The 20847-nt window shown below is 41.2% G+C and overlaps 2 protein-coding genes across 3 annotated transcripts in view; one reads left to right on the forward strand and one right to left on the reverse strand.

Moving 5' to 3' along the window:
* The window catches only part of LOC307021270 (protein shisa-like-2A), a 79031-nt gene extending 62205 nt beyond the window's left edge, over window positions 1-16826 (reverse strand). The window contains exon 1 of one of the 2 annotated variants that reach the window (XM_079653252.1): window positions 16474-16826. The gene's annotated coding sequence lies outside the window, so the exon portion shown is untranslated. Of the gene's footprint in view, window positions 1-347; window positions 448-16473 lie in introns of those variants that run through there. The other variant, XM_079653253.1, reaches the window with a different exon arrangement.
* LOC307019341 (excitatory amino acid transporter 5-like) overlaps window positions 9357-20847 on the forward strand; it is a gene marked incomplete at its 3' end in the record, with an annotated part of 49943 nt that continues 38452 nt past the window's right edge. The window contains exon 1 of the mRNA XM_079650154.1: window positions 9357-10282. Coding sequence (XP_079506280.1) covers window positions 10142-10282 — 141 coding nt within the window. The 5' untranslated portion in view covers window positions 9357-10141. The remainder of the gene's footprint in view (window positions 10283-20847) is intronic.

Here is a 20847-nt window from a genome sequence, read left to right on the forward strand (position 1 = left end):
GCGGCGCACTCGACACGCCTCTAGGACGGAGCCGCGCTCCGAAACGGAGCACAGCAGCACAACGGCGAGAACAACAAGACACACAGCTCTTCCCGCTCCAGAGCCAACCACCGCGCGGTGTGCGCGCACCACGGGTCGTGACGTCACAGGCGTCCGTCCTCCTCCACGGACATAGCCCAACTCACCAGCACCCCCTGGCGGGGGCCAGGTAGTATCGCCCTCCGTGCCGCTCTCTGTGTCTGACATATCGCAGCTCATGTCAACCTCTCATCCCTGTGCTCAGAGGCTTCACAAAGATCCCCTTGCATATACATCCCTTCATCCCTCCATCCCTTCTACTTCTCTACCTTCAGTGACCCTCGCAGTGAGCAGACGCTCCGGTCTCTCTCCCCGACCCTCGCAGTGAGCAGATGCTCCGGTCTCTCTCTCTCTGACCCTCGCAGTGAGCAGACGCTCCGGTCTCTCTCTCTCCGACCCTCGCAGTGAGCAGGCGCTCCGGTCTCTCTCTTTCTGATCCTCGCAGTGAGCAGACGCTCCGGTCTCTCTCTCTGACCCTCGCAGTGAGCAGACGCTCCGGTCTCTCTCTCTGACTTTCGCAGTGAGCAGACGCTCCGGTCTCTCTCTCTCCGACCCTCGCAGTGAGCAGACGCTCCGGTCTCTCTCTCTCCGACCCTCGCAGCGAGCAGACGCTCCGGTCTCTCTCTCTCTGACCCTCGCAGTGAGCAGATGCTCCGGTCTCTCTCTCCCCGATCCTCGCAGTGAGCAGATGCTCCGGTCTCTCTCTCTCTGACCCTCGCAGTGAGCAGACGTCCCGGTCTCTCTCTCTCCGACCCTCGCAGCCAGCAGAAGCTCCGGTCTCTCTCTCTAACCCTCGCAGGGGGCAGACGCTCCGGTCTCTCTCTCTGACCCTCGCAGTGAGCAGACGCTCCGGTCTCTCTCTCTCCGACCATCGCAGTGACCAGACGCTCCGGTCTCTCTCTCTGGAAAAAAATATTTAAATAATAAAATAAACTTCGCTAGCCAAGCCGCTGGCCGCATCAAGCAGTTCAACCAGGGAACATACCGGGGCGCTCCGGACTCCGAGCGTTACTGCAGCATCTTCGCAGCACGCGCATCCCTCTCTTGCCAATTATGCGGAGCCCCTTCCCACCCGGCCTCAGCATGCTTAGTCAGCACTCCACCATCTCAAACACCTCACTCACTTTCCTCTCCATCACGCAACGCCTCAGACTTTAACCGTCTATCACCCGCAGGGAGGCAGGATGGTGTGTAATAACTTCAATGAACTAGGCTGCTTTCTCTCTAACTGCCGCCTAATTCACATCTGCTCTTTCCGCGGCGTCGCTCATACTAGGAGCACCCGCCCGCACAACCCAACCTAACATTTACGGCATAAACGTATTTTTCCTTTAGAGTGTAACGGAGGCCTGGTGCTGGGCAAACCGCGCGCATTCTAACTCCTCAAGGTAATGTTTAGTTGGATTTAGAAGTGAAGATGTAGTCATTCGTTCCGTGCATGTTATTTTCAAGCCACACGTTTCTGGTCCAGAAACACTTTCAGAACATCCCGCACATTTTGGGGGCATTCTCAGAAAATTACTAGAGCCATTTCTCCCGCATCAGCGCAGCGTCCACAGCAGCTAGACCGGGCATCTCTTATCCAACCATCTAGGCCCTCGGCCGCTCGTCATCCCAAGCTTACCACGCTTACATCCGCAACAATCTAAACGACGTCAGACACGCACACGCTTAAATCAGCTGCTTTAATCCGACTCTTTTGGGGGCCCGTAATCTGCCCACGCAGATCATACCCCCACTCTGAGTCTCCTACTGCACGGACCATAGCTCGTCCTCCCAGATCATCCCTTCACCCCCCTCATATCATTCACATGTTACTTCAATAAACGTACAAACATCACACTGTTGTGGCGTGGTTCCTGCTAGTGAAATTAGGTTAAAATGTTAACATAGGTTCAGGAGCATGGCCACGCCTAAAACTCCACCTCGAACCACGGCCACCCCTATTTATATCCGGCAAAACTTCCGGCCACTGCTCGTCTCCATCCTTTCAACCCAACCTCCCTCTCCCTTTTTACCCATACAGTTCCCCTTCCGACTCACACCGAGCGATACATCCATCCATCCCTTCTTCCCTCCCTCCCCTCAACATCCCTACATCCCTGTTACGCCCCACAAAAATGGCCCTATGGAGCTAACAAAATTCCACCACTGACCCAAATATAACACGAAAGACACCTTTTAAAATCATCAAATCCATAGGATTTATTATAGACAATACATCAAATGTTTCTCCTAGGATGAGAAGCAGAGACACAGCAGTCCCCACCCCAGAGGCTTCTCCCTTCTGCTGCTGCACTGGAGCTTTTAAGCACTTCCTTCTCCAGGTGCACCTCGTCTGAACCTCGTTACAGCAATGCAGCACACCTGGGTAGAGGAACCAACGGGAAAAAGAAATAGGGAATACATGCAGGCGTAACACCTCCACCCTTAAAACAATGAATAAATAGAAAACTAACACCATACTATTCTATTCATTGAAACAAATGTGGAATTTCAGTGATTTTTATCAAGGCTGTATGCAAGGCAGCTAATACTCTTAAGCACACCAGACTTAATACATCAATATGATTGCATTAGAATCAGACAACAGTTTAAGGACTGCTGACAAAAGGTATCAACCTGGGTCAAATGTGGAACAACAAGATATATTCAAACACTTAAGACAGAGCCAACTAAGATGCTGCCACACAGAATGAGCAGCAACCACACCAGTAGCCAAATCAATGAAACAAAATGGCTACCACCATGAGGTGACAAACAAACTACGAAGCCAATTTAAGTTACTGCGTTTACCAACACACAAACCGTAACAGACATGTCCAACACAATGTGAGGTGCAACAGCCACAAACCTAAAGGATCACCACAAGTAGACCAACTACAAAGTTGCTGCCATTCACTCATAGCAACACTATGATCCAACACGAGTGAACTGCCACTACCACAACACAAAAATGGACACCATGTGATCTTACAACCACATGCACAAGTTACTGTAATGGATGCAGGAAACCAGCAACAAGCTCACTTGACGAACCGGTATGAGCACACTAACTACCGAACAAGCTCACTTGACGAACCGGTATGAGCACACTAACTACTGAACAAGCTCACTTGACGAACCGGTATGAGCACACTAACTACTGAACAAGCTCAATTGACGAACCGGTATGAGCACACTCAGAGTGGCCAAACAAAAAGTAGAGTCAAAAGTTGCTGTGCAAAAACTGGGAAAACAAGCAATAGTGAGGCACCCCAACCCTGAGCTGTTGATGGAGATGGCTAACTAACCTAGCTAGTCTTCAGTGGCTTGCCGAGCTCGAGGCGACTTTAAACGCTGAACTCAGTGCATCACCGAAGACCATAGATATAGCCTAAAGCAATACACTGAAGCGTACCCCCACTCAGGATTACCACCAAAAATAAGAAAGGCAAAACAAAAAAGTTGCAAGATTTTCAAACCTAGCCAGTGACTAACTACTCAGGATGCTCAACACTGAAATTGCAAGCTGGTGAAACAATGAAATGCCCAACCAAACAAACCGCAACAACCACACATTAACTCAAACAAACTCTCTCCACAAAGCAAACGGCCACTAGATACAGACGAATGCTAATAAATTGACCTCACCTCATGGACATTCGATCCCGGACGAGCCCCCATTTGTTACGCCCCACAAAAATGGCCCTATGGAGCTAACAAAATTCCACCACTGACCCAAATATAACACGAAAGACACCTTTTAAAATAATCGAATCCATAGGATTTATTATAGACAACACATCAAATGTTTCTCCTAGGATGAGAAGCAGAGACACAGCAGTCCCCACCCCAGAGGCTTCTCCCTTCTGCTGCTGCACTGGAGCTTTTAAGCACTTCCTTCTCCAGGTGCACCTCGTCTGAACCTCGTTACAGCAATGCAGCACACCTGGGTAGAGGAACCAACGGGAAAAAGGGAATAGGGAATACATGCAGCCGTAACAATCCCTCATCCCCACATCCCTCATCCCTACATCCCTTCATCCCTCATCCCTACATCCCTCATCCCTCATCCCTACATCCCTTCATCCCTCCACCCCTACATCCCTCATCCCTCCATCCCTCATCCCTACATCCTTCATCCCTCCATCCCTACATCCCTCATCCCTCCATCCCTACATCCCTACATTCCTCATCCCTACATCCCTCATCCCTCCAAATCTTGTCACAGCATGAGGCTCCAAACTTGTTTTCTACATATATGGTGAAAACAGCCACTTAAGATTTGTTTTCATGGTTACGTCCCCTGTTAGCTTGCGCAGCTTCATACAGCTGTTATCTGATTGGTTGCCTATGAAAGGTCAGCCGTAAATTATTTGAAAGTTCAGATAATATGTACTTTGAGCGCAGCGCTAGTCAACTAGTTTGAGCGGTGCGCAATGCCAAGGCTAGCGTTTCCTCCTAGTCGGGCAGCTGTCTCCATAGAAACAAACCGGCAATGTAAGCACGGAGCCGCTTTACAGAGCATCATGTGAATGAAGCTTTAGCCGGTCTGCTAACCTTATTCTCATCTTATTATGTTGATTTGGATATTGTGCCGACATTGAGCAACATTACCAATAACTTGTAATTATGACAAGTGTATTTAGAATATTTACTCACATTAAGCTCTGGTTTGATCTCCACCCACTCCATAACGAAGATATCTGTCTCTTTAGCTGTTGAATGCTTCATTATGTTCATCAGCTATGACTTTGTGAGCTGGGCAGGAAGTGTACAGTGTATTTCAGAGACCATTTTTACTAAAAAATAAAACTGCCAAGCATAAAAAAACAAGCATTAAATAGTTATATTACACAACTGAGGGAGAATATCTCTGTGGGTTTGTCAAGACTCTTAAAAACATGTTTAAACTTAATAAATCCCTACTACGAATTGAAATATCTTTTTGGTCTAGTCTTGGCTATTTTTGTTGGTTTTCTTTGCTCACTGATCCCCAATTGTGTGAGTTTTGTGTATGCAGACAACACACTCTCACTCCCTAAACGTCCAGGAGCGACTCTTGGTCAGGGACCCCGTGGCGTGGCGTCCAGTTGTGACGCGCCGAGGCTCCTTCAGCTATTGTTGTGACGACGCCTGTCCGCTTTGCGACAAACCCCGTGATTAATCTTCAAGCTCAAGATTGGACGTTGGAACTTGGAGCGGCAGTGCGCCAAGTTACGCCGAGCATCAAGCTCTTAGAAATGGAACGAAACCACGGCAGACTATTCAAAACTGGACTCAAACGCCCCCCCAGAACTACACATGCTGGCTATTGTGTCCACCCTAATTGCGCCACATAAGCGCATAGGTGCGCCTCAGATGAGGCCCCCCTCCGCAAGGTGTGGCCCCCTCCACAAGGTGAGGGCCCACACAGTCTGCATGATCTGCCTGTAGGGAGGGACGGCCCTGGGAACAACAGCAGCAGTACCAAAATATACAGCTAGTGATGCATGACGTCCACTGTAGTGGACAGGTTGTTAACCATGATTTCCTGCAAACATAAAATCAATACCTTGATCCTTTATGAATTATATGATTCCTTAGTTGTTACTTGATGTCACCACATTTTTTATACCTGCAGGGGACGCTTGCCATAAAAGGATTGGCAAGATATAGATGGGTGACTTGGTCCATGTGGCTTTCTGTCGTCCATCTTGGTTTTGAGACATGTATCATGCACTTACACTGACTTGGCACTGAGTAGCAGTGTATGGGATGATGCAATATGGGTCCTATGTAGTGGCTGATTGTGCAACTTTGCAAAAAAAAAAAACCGCATATACAAGAAAACACATTTTGAATAACTGTCCAATGTAGTGACCTCTATGCGTGAAAGGGATCATTACCGTAATTTTCGGACTATAAGCCGCGCCTTTTTTCCCATTTTTCGACGCTGCGGTTTATATAACGGTGCGGCTAATCTATGGATTTTTACAGCTAACGGCCACTAGGGGACCTCCTAAATCTATGGATTTTACAGGTTACAGTCCACCACCGTTAACTCTATGGGCTCTATGGCCGGTCCGCGGACCCCCACCTTTAAGCGGCGGGTTCCAGCAGGAAAAGCTGGAGGCCGGAAAAGAGTGAGACAGGTAGCGCGCAAAAGTAAAAGTGGAACCGAGAGTGGTACGAGAGACAGAACGAGAGCAAGACAGACAGACATTACGAGAACGAGACAGTTTGTCCCCGTACCACTGGTTGAAAACCGCTGCTGTAGATCACTGCCGGTACGTGCGCTGGGAGCGCACCGTTTAAGTTTGAAAGTTGAAAAGTTTGTGTGTCTGAAACGCTATGTGATACAGTACAGTTTACACAGCACAGTACATGTCCTGTAACTACTATTGCGCTAAATGGTAACACTTGAATACGTTATGCAAATATGCAACTTGTTTTTTGAAATGTTAATAAATGGCAGCTTCCTCAAACAGCCATCTCTTTCCCGACAATCCCCTCTGTGCACGAACCCTTACATATGGTAATTAAACATTAAATGAAAACACATGCGGCTTATAGTCCAGTGCGGCTTATATATGTACACATCATTCAATTTAGCTGCTGCGGCTTATATTCAGGTGCGCCTTATAGTCCGAAAATTACGGTACTTGTTATTATCTACTACTAGTTAATTAAAAACTGCATATAATTTCTATTTTGCACATCCCTTTCAAGATTTCAAGATTTTTTAAGGTTTATTGACATATCATATACACAACTACGGTTTAGTTATGCAATGAATGAAAAACCTGGGTCACAGGTTCCTCAACAGTGCATTACAAGACATCTATCAATATGTGTGTATACCTCCACCATTAAACTGTCAAATTCTGCACATGTCTTATACTAATGTCCTGCAGTTCACCCTTGAAAAAGAGATCTTTTGATCTCAAGGGGCTTTCACCTGGTTAAATAAAGGCTACAAACAATCTACATACATAAGAGTATAATTAATGTGTATAATATCGGTTAAAATAAGTGCTCCAACATAATTAACATTGCAGGAAAGCAATATATTAGACGTTGAGTACTTTGTCAGGCTTAATATTTATCTGTAGATAGATACCCCCAAATCTTTTTTCTTATTTGAAAGAAGACCTTAACCTAAAGTATTCTTTAATGTGTTAATAAAGGTTAATTAGTTTGTCTGTTTTGCACATCCTCATATTAATATCTTTGTACATCGTGCACTAAACTGTTTTATTTTAGAGATCACTTACAGTATCTTCTTGATTTTTTATATTCTATATTTCTATCATTGACCTTCTAGTTTCCCCCTATGAAAGTATGTACTCTTAATATTTTTTTCATCAAATAACATTATTCAACAAAAATAACATTATTCAACAAAAATAATTCAATAACGTGCTTTAACCACTAGGCGATGCACACAAGGTACACACAGCATACTAATAATAACTTTGTATTATTAGTGTAGGACACTTATGTATGTATAACATCTGAAGATATGTTGTTTTATTCATGTTTTTACATAATTTTACAGGATATTGCTATACTATTTCTCATGTTTTACTTCTACACGTTAATATCTGATTTGTAAAACATCACAGACAGAAAGGTATATCCGTCATTTAATGGTAAGCTATTGAAATTGTGATTCCATAGATGTGTCTCCCATCACCCAAATCCCTGACTATTCTCTCAACTCAGTATTTACATTCTTATATTCAAAGAAAATCAGTAATATCTTTAAAAACGTGCATTGCGGCTAAAACATCCAATTAGCGAGCTGAGGATCTTTCCTACGTCTGTTTCCGGTATTGTTCCTGTAATGAGAGTTCACATTTATGCTACATTGAAGGCTGGAATTGACTACACATCTTCAGAAACATAATATGCTTCAGATATAACTCATAGCAAATAAAGTATACAAATATAAGTAATACAAATATAAAACACTGGCACGTAATTTACGTTAGAATAAATAGAATGGTTTTGAACAATAGATGAGAGTAAAATCTACGTCACTTTACAGCCCCGCCCAATTTTGGGGAAACCAACGCTGTCATTTGAACGGCGATCAACCCTGAAGCCACAGAGATCTTTTGTTACTGTCCTTTCTTAGAGGAAGTACAGAAACACGTAACTCTGGATTTGTTTTAATGTTTGAGGTGCAATAAACGACAGCAGCTTTTAGGCATGTTAAAACTATTATTTTCTGCCTCGCTCATGAGAGTAACAGCTGGCGAAATTACAGCCTCGCCTACTGATTTTAATTCAACCATATATCGAGCCCGATTCTTGATTTCAAATGTGTGCTCTAAAATGATATTTATAAATGACTATTATCATTATTATAAGCAAGAAAATAAATGACAAAGATATGTAGAAAATAAACGTAATTAAGATACGTCCATAACAAACGTAACATGGGATAAGATACGTTTCTAGCTAAACGTAATTGAGAATGTAGTTTAGTTCTGTGGGAATGTTATTTTTACGAGACAGGGTTGAATTTTTTTTTATGAATTTATGTTTCATCCAATCACAGAGCTTGTTGACTTATCACGAGGTTTGTCAAAGCGGACAGGCGTCGTCATATATAAACACAGTGTTTATATATATCTATGGGCGTTGTCATAACAATAGCTGGGGATTGTGGGTAGTGTAGTCTCTTTGGCGCTCCACATTTCAGAGAAAACAAGTTGTTTCTCAGAATTGAAGGGGAAAAACACAAAAGTATAGTCCACAATTTAAACCTATCAATGTTGTTTAATTAACAAAGGTAATCTGGTGTTTTTGAGTTGATGAGTAGTGGAGATATCACTGTCAAATCAATCGACAGTAAGGAGAATACTTACTTCCGGGCGTACAATTCTCCGTTATCCAATGGGAATGGACGCTCACATTGCCTTTAAGAGCTGCCGACATAAACGGGTGCGGTGCTTCCATGAGCGTCAAATACCGCCGCCGGTGGGAATACATTGCAATCAGTTGAAAGCTCTTTGGGTCCGTTTATGAAGCTGAAGGAGCCTCGGCGCGTCCCAACTGCACGCCACGGTGACCAAGCGTTGCTCCTGGACGCTTAGGGAGTGAGAGTGTGTTGATGCAGAAGCATCATCTTATTTTTCTATCTTAAGATTCACAAAGATACTGCTATATTGACCATGAATTATTGGGACACACCAAGCAATCACATTTTTATCCCCTGTATCAGGTCTCTACTGATGAGATGATTTAATGTACATGGAGTAGCGTTTCAGCGATGACAACTTTGGGTTGTGCAAACATTAGCCAATAATAATGAACCAATCACAATCACAGAGAGGCGTGGCCAGCAGCAGCTCATTAGCATTTAAAGCTATACACACAGAATCAGCATTTTTTTTTAAAGAGGGCTTTAACAAAGGGGTATATGGCATGCTACATTGCATGATCTGTTTGTATTTCAAACTAAACACTTCAGAGACATGTTCTGTATATATGTGAGGCCTATAATATATTGTAAAAAAATAGTATAACAGGGGACCTTTAGATCATCCCTACATAATACGTAAGTGCATCAAAAGCAGTTCATTACCACTGTAAATACTTTTTTTAGACATGGTTCTGTTGTCAGTGCGTGGGGTTCAGGAGGCCTGTGTGGTGGCTCCACTCTGCTAACCTTGTCAAATTGTGCTTCCATCTTTAATCCAGCTTCAGACCTGTTTAATACAGTATAGCACACTAACAGGATTGGTGATGTTAACCCCCAGGGACATAGTTGCCAGCTGTTCCCCCCCCCCCCCCCTGGTGGTGGGTCAGCTTGCACAGGGTGGCTGATGATGGGTGGAGCTGGGTGGGAGGGGTTGCCTGGAAAGTGAGTGGATCTTCTTAGCTTAGTGCAGATTGCTGTAGCAAGAGGACGGGAGGGATGCTGAGCCCGAAGGTGCTTTAAAACATCACGGTGGATATTTCAGAAGCCATCCCATCCGGTCCTGGAGTGTGTTTTTTTGCTCGTGTTTTCATCACCACACCTGGATTTTAGGTTCGGTGTTGGGTCCATTTATGGGTTGCAGATAGGACGCAGGACAGCTGACTCACGATGGCCGTGGCTTTGGACGCAGTGTGGTTGAGGGTGAAGAACGTCTGCAAACAGAATGGGCTCCTCATCATGTCGGTACTGGCGGTCATCATTGGGTGTCTTTTGGGATTCTTCTTGCGTACAAAGCGCCTCACGGAGCAGGTCAGTGTGTCTCCCCCCTTTGACCCGCTGTGACGTCATGCGGGCAGAAGATGATCAAGGATCTTCCCCCGTTTCTCACACATCTGTGGAGCATTACACTCCTCATTTATCAACCTGATTTACTGCATTATTATGCACAATTTCACACTGATGCTAGGCCGCAAGTCAGTGCTGACCTCTGTGCTTCAAGTCATTATCTGCATGGGTTAGCGCTGCACCATAAGTCAAGTATACTGTTCCAAAAGCAAATGATTTGTTTATTTTAACTCTGAATTGTTGAAGAGTACCTATCGAGCTTATATATAGCTGTCTTGAAGTGCACATTTAGATGCATTTTACTTGAGTTTTTCAATTTTAAGTTACTTTAAACTTGTACTCTACAAAATGTCCTGACACAGACCATGATTAGAAATGTGTTTGATGCTTTAAAAACACATCTAAACCAGGATACTAATGTTTTGGTTTTTTTCAATGTAATTGAAAAAAGCTGTTTTTCAGGCTGTTTGTTAGCCTCCCTTTTCAGATGTCTATGAGTTGCTGGCAGTTCAATGAGAGACTTTTCCCCATCAAACTTTCCCGTACGGTTTAACTTAAATAGAAGTTTGAAGCCTAAACAGGTCAAGTTCTCCAATAATTCACAAAAAAACATTAGGAAAAAGTTAAAATAACTAGTATGCACTTTTGTTGCAGAAATGTTTTCCCTTCCTTCCAACCCATTTAACACTCAGATGTGTCTGGTGAGTGGACCTTAACTGTAGGTTGGTACCCGCAGCACAAAACTAACTACTGTAACTATATAACAAGTACTAACTACAAGTCGACTTAAAAATAAAAAGGCTGCGTTTACATTGAAGCATCATTAATAATCAAACAGTGTTACTTGATAACGTATCAATAACATTGACGATTGTGTTGATCACTTTTGATTTTTAAGTACATTTTTGATGATAGTGATTTTACTTTCGTAGGAATTTAAATGGACAACATTTTTAAGATGTTTTGGTGCATTTACTAAAGTAAGCTATCTGAGTACTCCCTCTGCCACCGTTTTCAGGTAGCAATTTGTTTTATTTAGAACAAGTCTAAGGCCTGCAATCTTCTAGGAAGCATGATTTGTTGCAATTTAAACCCCTAAAAAACAGCAACCTGCTGGCAGGCCATTTATCATAAACGTACTCAATGCAGCCAAAAATCTCATGACTTTGATTTCAAATAATGCTGAATATCCTAACGTTTTCAAACTAACGAAAAATATACTTCTGGGATAATGCGTCAAGTTATTCACGAGATGGAATATTTCCATCTTATAGATTTGGGCAAATATATGAAACATTAAACTTGGTTGAATATTTTACTCAGTGTTCATATAGCTTTAACAAGCACATACAGTGCTTTAAACATTATAGTGTCACACTGAGTGGAAGAAGGTTAATTTTCAAACATTTTCAAAACCTAAAATAATGGAGTCTGTGTTAAAGACATTCTCACATGTGTACAATGTTTTCCCTGTCCATTTTAGCCGTAAAATATAGTGGCCGACAGGTGCAAATGCGTTGCAATGGCCCAAAACAGTTCTATCAGGAGAAACACGATATCATTTTAAAAACTAAAATGTGCCAAAACACATGCAAATAAAGAAACATTTTCACCAACGCTGCAATTTAAAAAAGGCTGCAAGAAGCTTAAAAGACAACGGACATGGGGACACTAAAAAGTGATGCACACAGCTGTGACCGGAGCGCTTGTTGATGTTCGGGGATTATAAAGTTGGCCAACTGTCGCTGTTGGCACAGTTACATGCAGTCTGTTTTCTCTTTTTTGTCATTATATATTAAATTACTAGGTTAGCTACATTAGCTAGCTAGCTAGCTTACGACTGATCTGCAATGATACTGGAAGAAAACCTGTAATCACCTTGTTAAGATAAAACTTACATTTTAGGTACGTTTTCAGTGAAAGTGACAGTTGGCTCTTTTCTCTGGCGGAAGTGTTCTGGGCCATTGCGGTGCATTTGCACCTGTCGGCTCCTGACGTTGAGAAATTCCTCTAAAATATTAATTGTTAATTTTATTAAAATAAATCAAAAAATTCCACTCATGAGTATAATGTTTTCATGTCGATGCATTTTAGTAGACAGGTCCCCCTTTGTGTTTGCATCTCTCAACAAGTAAACACTCTTAGAGGACATAAAGAGAGGCTGCTAAATGCTCATACAAACTCCAGATTAACTTTAAAATATAAAGACAACTGTGATTCTTTCTCTTATGAAAATATTTATTTTATTTTATTTAATAACACCAAAATAGTTTTTGACAGGAGTATTTAAATTGGTTGCTTCTTTTAAACTGTCCTTCCTCTATTTGTAACTAAAAGTGGCATCAATTTATCTGATGAAATTGACTCCAATTGGTGTTTCATGCGAATGTGTTTGTAAAAAAACATCATTGCACAAATCCAGGCTAAAAACAAGCCCACAAGCTTACTGTAAATACACTGACGTTAATACATGTCACGGCTTCAGCACATTGCTCTAAATACAGCCAAGCAGCTTTATGGAGGCGCTCAATAAACAAAATGCAGCCTTTTCTCTCCCATCAGCCCTCTGGTTAAAGCCCTGTCAAATTCTCAAATAGGCCTAAAAATAGCCAGTGGATCCTTTACTCTCACAATAGAGGGATTACAATCCAATCAATGAATTGCTTTCTCGAATTTTACATCAAATAAGAGTGCCTATCTGTGTGATGGCAGAGTACCACAGGACACAGGAGGCACAGACCTTTATGTTCAGACCATTTATAGAGGCCTGATCCTTGGTGTGTGTGTGTGTGTGTGTGTGTGTGTGTGTGTGTGTGTGTGTGTGTGTGTGTGTGTGTGTGTGTGTGTGTGTGTGTGTGTGTGTGTGTGTGTGTGTGTGGCATTAGTACAGTAAGACCAAATCAAACCAATTTCTTTCTGAGGACAAAGTACACGATGCAGTAGCAAAATGTTAAAGGATTAGCCCAAATAAAAGGAGAATTTGAAATAAAAACTGTGCAATGTATGTTAGCATGCAGCAGAGTTTCTATAAAGGGGCATGCTGAGAGGAAAATAAATGGATCAATCTATTAAATTGGTTTGGATTATAGAATGGGGGGTGGGGCGATCTGACGTGTTGCATGCATGCTTATATGTAAAGTTTACAGAATTACAAAAAAGTGTGAAATGTAATAATAATAATAAAAAAATATAAATAAAATAATAGTAAACTTAATAAAGCACAAGTGTTTTCTGCCATTCAAAGTGCTTTAACATGGCACACATCAGAAAACTAATTAGATTCAAACGTTTAAATCTTTTTGCTCACATAAATAACATAATATAACAACTTAAAGGTGGGGTATGTAATTGATTTCAGAAACACTTTTTGTAATATTCCATGGAATGCTCTTAGCATCCCGATGGCAATGAATATATTAAATGCTTTGATAATAAATACTATCTGTGGAAGCCGTAGTACTGTAAAAAGCACGACCAATCATCTGAGCCGGCCCGGCTAAAATAACTGGATGGCCTACCTGCCTGTCAGCCTGAGCCTTCCATCAGTGCAAACTTATCTCGTGCCCTCATTGGTCATGTGCGCGTTCGTTCGTGTTGGAGGAGGGGCTCTGTAAGGAAGTGGCAGATTTGTTCCGGCTGTGTATTTTCAAATTCTAGCGCACTCAAGCTGGTTTCTCCAAAATGACCTACCCCACCTTCAAGGAACACAAGGAGGTAAAAAAGACATGATAATAAAAAATTACAATAACAAAAATAATAATAAAATAAGATAAACATCTCAGTAAAACAAGGGAAGACTAAATTAATAAACACAAACAAATATAAAAAAATATAAAACAATATAAAAAACAAGAATATTAATGATTAAAAGACCAATTAAAAGGGGGATGTTGCCAATAAATGCTGTTGTTTGAATATAATAAAGTTCAATATCATGACTGAAGACTGGAATTTAACAAATTGCATTTTGATATTGTTGTGTATATAGAACTTTACAAAGAGTGTTGCTGCCTCATGTTACAAACACTGAGTGGGAACTGTAACACACATTTACAATCTATGGCAATCGAAGGTAAGATCTTTTTGTGTACATGTCGTTTGATTTGTAATTATCTCTTTAAAACTTAGGCTTTGGCAGGGTTCATTAGAGAAGGCAATAAGAGTAAAATAGAATTAAAAGCATTGTTCCAATCCGAAAAAGCCAGCATAATGTTGCCAACTGTTTTGTAATGGAAGCAACCAAAAGTAATGTAGTCAATAAATATATCACAAAAGTCACCAAGCTGGAAAGACTGACAACCTGTCCCTTCAGGCCTCCCTCCAAGGCCAATCCTCCAAAATGATCATTTTAAACATCATTACAAAGAGCATAATTAAGGAATATTGCCAGAAGTGGGAGTAAGTCCTACATGTGCAAGTCATGAGCAAGTCTCAAGTCTTGACCTACAAGCATCAAGCAAGTCCCAAGTCACTGTGGTGAGAGTCAAGCAAGTCAAGTCAAGTCATTGCTCAGGTCAAGCAAGTCAAGTCAAGTCATACGAAATTCTGATGAATAAGCCCAGTTTCCGCATTTAAATCAGTAAGTTAAAAGACAGTGGTTATGAAAATGGATTCAACCCATACTATGATCTTCATTACATACACATTTAATAATTTGAAATCTAATTTAGACCGATGACAATCGTATTAGATTCATATTAACCCCAGAACTGTAGACAATATAGCTAGGACTCAAAAAGTCTGTTCAAAAAGGCAGAATTCCAGGTAAGAAAATCATATATGGCATTTGCCATTACACATATTTAACTTACATTTCTGTTAACACTAGAAACGCCAACAGCGTCACCACCTACATAGATATCATTTTCAAACCATTTCATTTGTTCCTCTTCATAATTTCCTTATAAACTAAGCAGGACGATTTAAAACTCACTTAATTGGTTTAATTTAGAAATGGCTTCAGTTTATCATCATAACTAGGGATGCACCGAATATTCGGCCATCGAAAATTATCGGCTCTGCTTTCGGCCGAAAGGGTTTTAGCACCGAAAAAATATCACCGAATGTCAGAGAACAGGGTTACGTTGATCATACTCCGCATATTTGTCCGGGTGTTTTGATTTCAAGTGGTGGAGTAATCCCGAAGTGGTGAAAGTCTTTGCAGTTACATCCCCTCGAGAAATGTCAGCAGAACACGTTTTACAAATTGCAATCCGCGCCTCTTTCTCTGATATTTTGAAATATCTCCAAGCGGCAGACATGTTGGCTGTGAGCCAGCCGCGAGCATGGTCGCGCGCCGTGCTTGTCGCCGCGTTTTGATTACGTCATCACAACAACACGTTAGGTTACCAAACTTATAGGTGCATTTGTTGTTGTTGAAGGCCTGGCTGTTACAGTCTTTATTTACACTATTTTGTTGTAGGCCTACTGGCCTAGATGTTTATGCAGTTTTAAAGCACCTTGGCTTTGTTCTGAATGCACTTTGTTGTAGTTATCCTACAGAGAAAAGAAAATGCATTTGACCTGGAAACAATGTACTGTATGCATTCAAAAGTGCTGAATAAATGTTTTATGGACCCATACTAGTGATTATTATTTAAGTTAAGTTTTGCCATAATCATGTATTTTTCCATAATCAGGTAGCTGAACAACATTGGTAAAAAATGTATACATTATATTATATATATATATTTCTATTAATCATTTTCGGCCTTTCGGCATTCGGTTTTCGGCCAACTGTTTCCTATTTTCGGTTTCGGCCAAGAATTTCCCATTCGGTGCACCCCTAATCATAACAGATCAAAAAGTTCAGATTCATTTTACAATAAATCAAGGAATGATGCACTTCTACAAACAAAAACAACATAATTAAAACATTTAAACAAACTACTAAAAGTAGATGAACTACATTATTCAAAAGTTTCCAGTAAGTTCTGATAATAACACAGGGGAAATAAACGAGGCATCTCTTTTCCTCTCTCTCTATCCTGACAGCCCGTTAGTATCAGGGTTAGTCAAAATGAATCCCTTGGCGGTTGTAGTGTTCATTTACCCCGTTTTGTCTTCTCTTTGCTTAATCGATTTGAAACCAAGTCTAACGTAGCTTAAACTTAAGGTTAGCTTTCTAGCTAACACAACACAGTCACATAGCCTACCTCTCTCTGTGTTTTTTTTTTTGTAGTGACGAATGAAGTTGGATGTTGTGGTGGTCCTGTTACTGATCTTTATGCTGCAGACCCTGCATACCGCTGTTCTCTTCTTATTAGCGTCATCGACAAAATAATCCTTGAATCCAAATTTAACTATTTTTGGAGTAAAGCTAGCCGCTGCCATGTTAACTGACACTCCTGCCGTCTAGTGGGTTGCCAGGTTTGCGCGCATGGCGTTATAATCACGTTTTTCGAAAAAACTAAACGTAATATCCCACTACAAAAACAAACGCAAATATTTAATTTTAAACAGTCAAGTCCTTTCAAGTCATCTGTCTCAAGCTTAAGTCAAGTCTCAAGTCATGAATACAAAGTCAAAGTCAAGTCAAGTCTTTTATCAATGTTAGTCGAGCAAGTCTCAAGTAAAAAATTATGCGACTCGAGTCTGACTCGAGTCAAGTCATGTGACTCGAGTCCCCACCTCTGAATATTGGTATTGAAATAATTCACAGATATTAAGCTCGTAGATTTAGAAATAATTGTAGGTGTGCCATCAACTCACAGGCACAACAAGAAATATGCTTTTTTTTATTTTTGTAATGACAAAACGTATTTACTCATTGTTTTAAAAACAGATTTTTTCATTTTTCAATGTAATGGGATTATTTGAGATGAATTACAGTAATACAACATCGGTGACACAATGCAAATGTAGTTTTACCCAACAATGTTCAATATTGATGGTAAACCACATCACACAATGTATTTCATCTACCAACGAGACACACCATCTGGAAGGAAGTTCATTCAGAATCAGTTTTGAATCCTTTCAATTCTTAACGACAAAGGTTGACTCTCGTATTTCGCCCAGTGCTCTAAAATTCGATTGGTCAAGGAGCAACAACTTTGTTTTTCGGCCAATTCTTTTATTTCCCCTCCTTTTCCCTGCCTAGGTGTCAGCCATAAGATAAAAAATCTTCATGTCTTCTTTAAGCTAACAATTGTGCTACTAAGGCCCCGGCCCCACGAGAACGCATACGGCTTAACGCATAGGATTAACGCAAACGCAATCGCAAAAAAGCTTCCGTCCACACGCAATATTCACCAGATAGTGTCTGTCCACACGAGACAGCTCTGTTTAGCTCCAACCGCTGGAGAAGCTGCAGTACATATGCAGGAGCCTGTACATGGCGCTGTAACTTCCTCCACAAAAGCAGCGAAGAAGCATGGTTGTCATGGTTGCCCTTCTGTTTATTCTCCGCGGTGGGGGCCGAGCATGGATGTATTATTATAAGAACTGGATACAGCGTGGGAGGCGGGGTCTCATTAATTCCTATGAGAGTTGCTCATTAGCGCATGATGATAAAATGGCCCAACTTTTGAGAGAGCGAAACGTCACAGATTACCCGGCATGCCTGAGAAGTACCCGTATGTGCGCTCATAGCGCATGCGCAACTTTAACCAAAATGCTCGTTCACATCAAGCACGTCAATTTGCGTACACGTAACAGCACCGCGCCTTCATGACAGTATGGTAATGGTTGTTATTATGATGGATTTGGATATCCAGGGTGATGCACATCGCTTTTTAAGCCAGGAATAGTGTTTGAAAAGTGCTTGAAACATCGGCAAAAGTGTTGTAAATAGGAGGAGAGTTTACCCAGAGAGCTCTGCGTTGCAGATGGCTCTTCCACCCAGACTGAAGCCAGAGAACAGGCTGCTTCACAGCACTTTAGAACCCAGGAAAGTAGCTTGGATCATTTAACGAGGCGGCAGTTAGCAGCTAGCGGCTAGCTAGCAATTATGCTAATGTACACATCAATCTTTATGTACTTATATTACGCTGTAACAGCATCGAGGAATATCCAAGCAACAGAGCTTCATTTAGCATGAAATCATTATTGCACTATATATATATATATATTAGGGCCGGGACTCGATTAAAAAAATTAATCAAATTAATTAGAGGCTTTGTAATTAATTAATCGAAATTAATCGCATTTTTAATCACATATAAATATTTGACCTGAGAACAGTGAGAAGCATTTTTTTTCACATGGATTTTAGTATACCATTGAATAATGACTGAATACATAAGCTTAAGCAACAAAACATTGTTTATTTTTTTCAAGGTTTTACCTAACCAAGACCAACAGAAAAGTGCAATTTTTGCCATAAAGTGTAGCAATAGCATATTTAGGAATATAGTACATTTCAGAGATTCAGGTAGCCTAGGCTATAGGTAGGTAGACCTTCTGTAAACTATAACACTTTGTTTTTTAAGTAAAACACAATACTTTCAAGTACATTCAGAACATTGGAAACCCTGACTATTAGAAAACATCTCTCTGTTGCTTCAGAGACAATAACAGACTTTGTTGATTTACCAACAGTTGATTTAACAAATCTAATCAATTTCAGTCCAACTCTCAATAACCTTGGCCAAAACAATAAACAGTTCAACATAAAGTGCCAGTTGCACCAACAACATAATAAATAGTTCAACATAAAGTGTACCATTTAAAATAAAATAAAAAAGTGCCAGTGATTGACCTCAATCCCTCCTATTCTTCCAATATCCTGATGAAAAATAAAATCTCTCTGTTGCATAAGCCACTGTTTGATCAACGCGAATTGGGTGTGGGTCCTTGTACTCCGAGTCGGGCTAACGTCCACGCTAGCTTCCATGCTAGCTGCTATATGTTTTGCATTGAGGTGATACTTGAGGCTTGATGTGCTGCGGTGATATGCGAATTCCTTCTTGCATAATTTGCAAACAACCGTGCTCTTATCGACGCTTCCATCCGTCCGTTTTTTAAAACAAAATGTCCCATCCACGGGGCCAACCAAAGCGGTCTCATCAGCTTCTTCGTTCATGTTTGACTATTGTTCACTGTGGTTTGTTGTTGTCTGAAGTCATGAACGTCAGTTGGTGTTCCAGCATAATCGGTACCCCTCAAACTCATCCAGTGAGAAACGTTCCGCGGTGCAAAAATAAGTGCGATTAAAATGCGTTAATTTTTTTAACGCGTTCATTTTTGTGTAATTAATTAATCTTAATTAACGCGTTAAAGTCCCGGCCCTAATATATATATATATATATATATATATATATATATATATATATATATATATATATATATATACAGTGCGATAAGTTTCTTAGTGCAATAAGAAGCTACAGGGATGTTAATCTAACGTTGGTAATATTAACTTTATTTAATACAACATTTACGGTACAAGATGTAATCATACAGCCCATGTAGTATAATATTTTACTAATGATGAATTACAGCAAACATGTGCAATATATCTATTATTACAGCTCGGTGGGATGGCAGTAAGACGATATGGGTCCGTTCTTATTGTGCATCCATGGGTAAAGATAAATGCATGTAGTGCTGAACACGTAACATGAACGTGCCGGGCGGCTCGGTCCCGTGGGTTAGATGCGCGTTCATAATGCAGAGGAAAATAACTCTCAGAATAACGTTATTAGCACATTTTTACAACTTGAGGAACAAATGTTTTTAATAAGGGCTATACAAGTGTTCATACTGGGTAGTTTATTTAGTTAAAAAACAATTATCCAACCCTGGCCTGGCAACCAAACGGAAGTGTAGTACCGCCGTTTGGCCACCACGAATATTTTCATCTGAGTCCGGCGCTCTTCCTGGGGGCTTGGGGCCGAGGGAACCGGACAGAGTTTTTCGCCAGTCAACGTGTATTAAAGTTTAAATTATAAAAGTGCCGGTCAAAGGTCTTCTTTGTTATTTATTGAGCTTTAAAACGAATGGATAACGAATCTATATAATATAATAATAAAATACATGGAACCTCTCTTTTTCCTCCCTCTCTTCAGACAGTAGTTGCCATCTGTACGTGGCGGCGCTGCATTCTTTACGCTACTTACGTTGCTATGGTTACGGTGGCGATGCCGGCGCGGTATTTGAAATGTTCATATTGATATTTTTTTAACTCTGGCTTTGTGATAAAAAATATGGCAAAACGAAAACAGCCATGCCTCGCAGCTTTTGGATTCACAAGCAAAGAAGCAAAGGAGTCTACAAATTACAACTTTTAGTTGGCCGGCTGTAAGCGGCGTTACGGCCCATCCACACACAAGCATGAAAAAAATCTTTCAAAGCTTCGCCCATTCACTTGAATGGGGTGACTTAGAAGATTTTTAATCTTCGCCGAACTGCATTGTGGGGAGCGGAGCATGGCTTTGCAAGCATCGTGAGCATCAAAAGTTGAGCAATGTTCAACTTTTGATGCTCCTGATGCTTTCGAAGCTGTCATCAGCCAATCAAATCCCGTTTATGCAAATCCCGCCAGTACAAGCGCTAGCCAATCAAACCGCGTGCAAGCTGGGAGAGCC

The sequence above is a fragment of the Notothenia rossii genome (assembly GCF_949606895.1).
Source record: "Notothenia rossii genome assembly, chromosome: 1".
NCBI classification, from domain to species: domain Eukaryota; kingdom Metazoa; phylum Chordata; class Actinopteri; order Perciformes; family Nototheniidae; genus Notothenia; species Notothenia rossii.